We start from the raw sequence: 3,239 nt of genomic DNA on the forward strand, positions 1-3,239 counted from the left end.
AATTTTTTTAATTTTTTTGGGGCCCCCTTCTACAAAAAAAAAAGGGAAAAATTTCCCCAAAACCCCGGAAACCACTGGGTCCTTAAACGGGAAAAAAAAAAAACCAAAAAAGGGCCCTTTTTAAAACCCCAAAAAAAAAAAAAAAAAAAAAAAAAAAAAAAAAAAAAAAAAATTTTTTTTTTTTTTTTTTTTTTTTTTTTGGAATCCAAACCCCCCGGCCCCCCCCCTGTCTTAGGGAAACCTTAACCCCCCCCTCTCCCAAACCCCCAAGAATCCAACCCCAGACCACTGTCTTAGTGGACTAATGCTCTACACCAGGGATCAAACCCCTGACCACTGTCTTACTGGACTAATACTTTACATCAGAAATCAAACTACGGACCACTGTGTTACTGGACTAATACTCTACATCAGGAATCCAACCCCGGACCACTCTCTTACTGGACTAATGCTCTACACCAGGAATCCAACCCCGGATCACTGTCTTACTGGACTAATGCTCTACACCAGGAATCAAACCCCGGACCACTGTCTTACTGGACTAATGCTCTACACCAGGAATCCAACCCCGGACCACTGTCTTACTGGACTAATACTCTACACCAGGAATCCAACCCCGGACCACTGTCTTACTGGACTAATGCTCTACACCAGGAAAACTATGTTTTTTTTACATTCATAACAGTACTTACCGGAATATATTCACATCTATTTTCTCAAGCGTCAGAAAGGAGCGTATGAGTTCGCTAGCTAGGTTCTCCCCAGACTCCACTGCCATCGTATTGGTTTGTTATACAGTAACAAATGGTGTCGTCCCTTTTTATCGCCCCGCTTCCCACTTTTATCAATTCTGTGAAGACATGATGGCAATGAGTAAACACTTTGCCGGTGACCTATTTATTGACATGAAGTGGTATCTTATCGTCGGTCAGAGCTGAATCCGTGCTGTACTTGTACATACGTAATAACTATTTCATAATCTTAGGCCTTGTAAATGAAATAAAATAACTACTGTACAGTACATGTATGACGTTACTGTACATGTACCGTATATTGTGAAGTGTGTGAAAATAGCAGATATTAGCTAGACTGTTTAGCTTACTTACACCAATCCTGTCGTAAATATTTGCTGGTGGTAGTTTCCCATGCTATTTTTAGTATCGATAATTTCATTGGTCAGTTATGTTCCGTCGGAACACTTTTCATTTGACTTATTTCACCACTGTGTATGTAATAGATACATAATGGGTACGAGTGATGTATCGGATATATCACACGAGTGCGTAGCACGAGTGTGATATATGCGATACGTCACGAGTACCCATTTTGTATCTGTTTTATCCAATGACAGCCGAGGTTTTGTCACCCACGTGCCTAGGGGTGGAGCTATAAAATTGATCAGAACCTGTCACTGTGATATGTTTCCCGCCAATTTCTGACACGTTTTGTTTTCTGTCACAGTAGCCCATTCATTTCTAGTGAGACTGTCAACCATGACGGATCAGGTACTGATCACTGATGTCGATGTGTTCACTGACCTCGACGATATACATGTAACATTATCACAGGCCGTAGATAAGTATGAGTATGAACTTGAAGATAGTGACACGGTAGCTACTGACATTGGAATAGTTGATACCAAGGAATTAACTCAGCCAATTGTTGTAAATGAACTGAATGGCAATGTGAAAAACATGTGAAAGGCTGCAGGATTCGAGGGAAATTACATAAACCATTCCGGAAAGAGGACCTGCGCTACTTCCCTTTACCAAGCAGGTAAGTCTAAAATCATATCGTTTGAACAAATAGTAAAATGAAATATTTTTTGGTAAATTTCGACGTTCACAATGTCACAAAATCCTTTCAAAATCCGTGAAATTGTTTAAAGAAATCAATGAATCGGTTAATCGGTATTTTTATCCACTCGTCTTGTTATCATTTTCATCACTATTTTGTTTATGATAGGATTTTTGTGCAACGAAAATATATTGTTACATTTAGCGTAATCTGTATAACCATTTTTTTTTTAAATGACTGAAATTTTATATGTAATCATGTAATGTATGCTTTTTTTTACTGACCTGTTAAAATAGATTTTACTTAATAAAATATGAACAGGGTTTTATATTCTGTTTGGTCAGGTTTTGATGAACAACTCATTATGGACAGAACGGTACATCGCAGCAGGACTGTACGTGCATACAAGGTGAAGAAAGAAGACAGAAAATTTCTAAACGGCACTCGTATTTCATTAAATTTTGTTTGAAATGCATTTCCTGTCTTTGTTCATTTGTCACGCCTACATTTGAAATTGGCCCCGCCTCAAGACTGAGGCATGGACCAATCAGAAATGCCATGTGATATTTCAGATATCACATGTGATATTTGAAATATCACATAGTATGCAATATATCGCCAACAAAAGATCAAAGAAAAACCGAGGCGTCATTGGATAAAACTGGCTAAATAATTGTACATGTATTTTTTTTTACCCAGGGCTCTGTGGAATTTTAACAGTCTCATAGAGTTAATTATAGATGAGCATATATGAAAAAAAAAACACGAAAAAAAAAAACAACAAACAAACAATACATATATTAGTATGACTCGAAAACTGGCAAACTGTTTTCCCATCCCATAAAAATATTTGTATATGTATTGACTATTTTGATTAATGAATAGATAATGTTTAAACTAAGAACACAATTGCTGACATACCTTTCAATATGTGTAAATGCCATCACTGACATGTACTCAAGACATGAAAACATGGTAATGCTGTAGGTAATAATACAATAAGTCACAATATGCTTAGCATGAAATATCTTTAACAAGAAATGTCTTTAAAAAAGATAAACGGCATAGTTTTAGTGCTGGTGGTTATAATGTAAAACTGGTGAAATAAATTAACGAACTAATGCGTTTCAGCATGGATAACAAATCAGTTTGAATCATTTTTGGTGATAATAAGACTGCATTTCAATCAGGAATATAATTTCATTAATGTTCGTGTCATTTGAAAAGATACATCCACTTATTCAGCTTGCATTCAATCTTAATTTTGTTTCGTTTTTAACTGCATATCTCCATTTTGCATTTACCGCTACATTGACCAATCACATACTTCATCTTGACCAGTAACGCCACCTGTCGCGTCATATCCGGGTCCAAAAAGAATACCCAACAACCCTGCTAATTCAGTTGCTTATCCTTTGCCGCTAATCTTTCGCACTTTGGAA

The 3,239-nt window shown here is 36.7% G+C and overlaps 1 protein-coding gene across 1 annotated transcript in view; it reads right to left on the minus strand.

Moving 5' to 3' along the window:
- Nucleotides 1-1,281, minus strand: part of LOC117328530 (acyl-coenzyme A thioesterase 8-like) — a gene marked incomplete in the record, with an annotated part of 5,427 nt that extends 4,146 nt beyond the window's left edge. Inside the window, 2 exon segments of the mRNA XM_033886066.1 lie at nucleotides 693-850; nucleotides 1,107-1,281. Of these exon segments, the coding sequence (XP_033741957.1) occupies nucleotides 693-778 (86 nt within the window).
- Nucleotides 1,282-3,239: the final 1,958 nt, after the last annotated feature.

The sequence above is a fragment of the Pecten maximus genome, chromosome 1 (assembly GCF_902652985.1).
Source record: "Pecten maximus chromosome 1, xPecMax1.1, whole genome shotgun sequence".
NCBI lineage: Eukaryota > Metazoa > Mollusca > Bivalvia > Pectinida > Pectinidae > Pecten > Pecten maximus.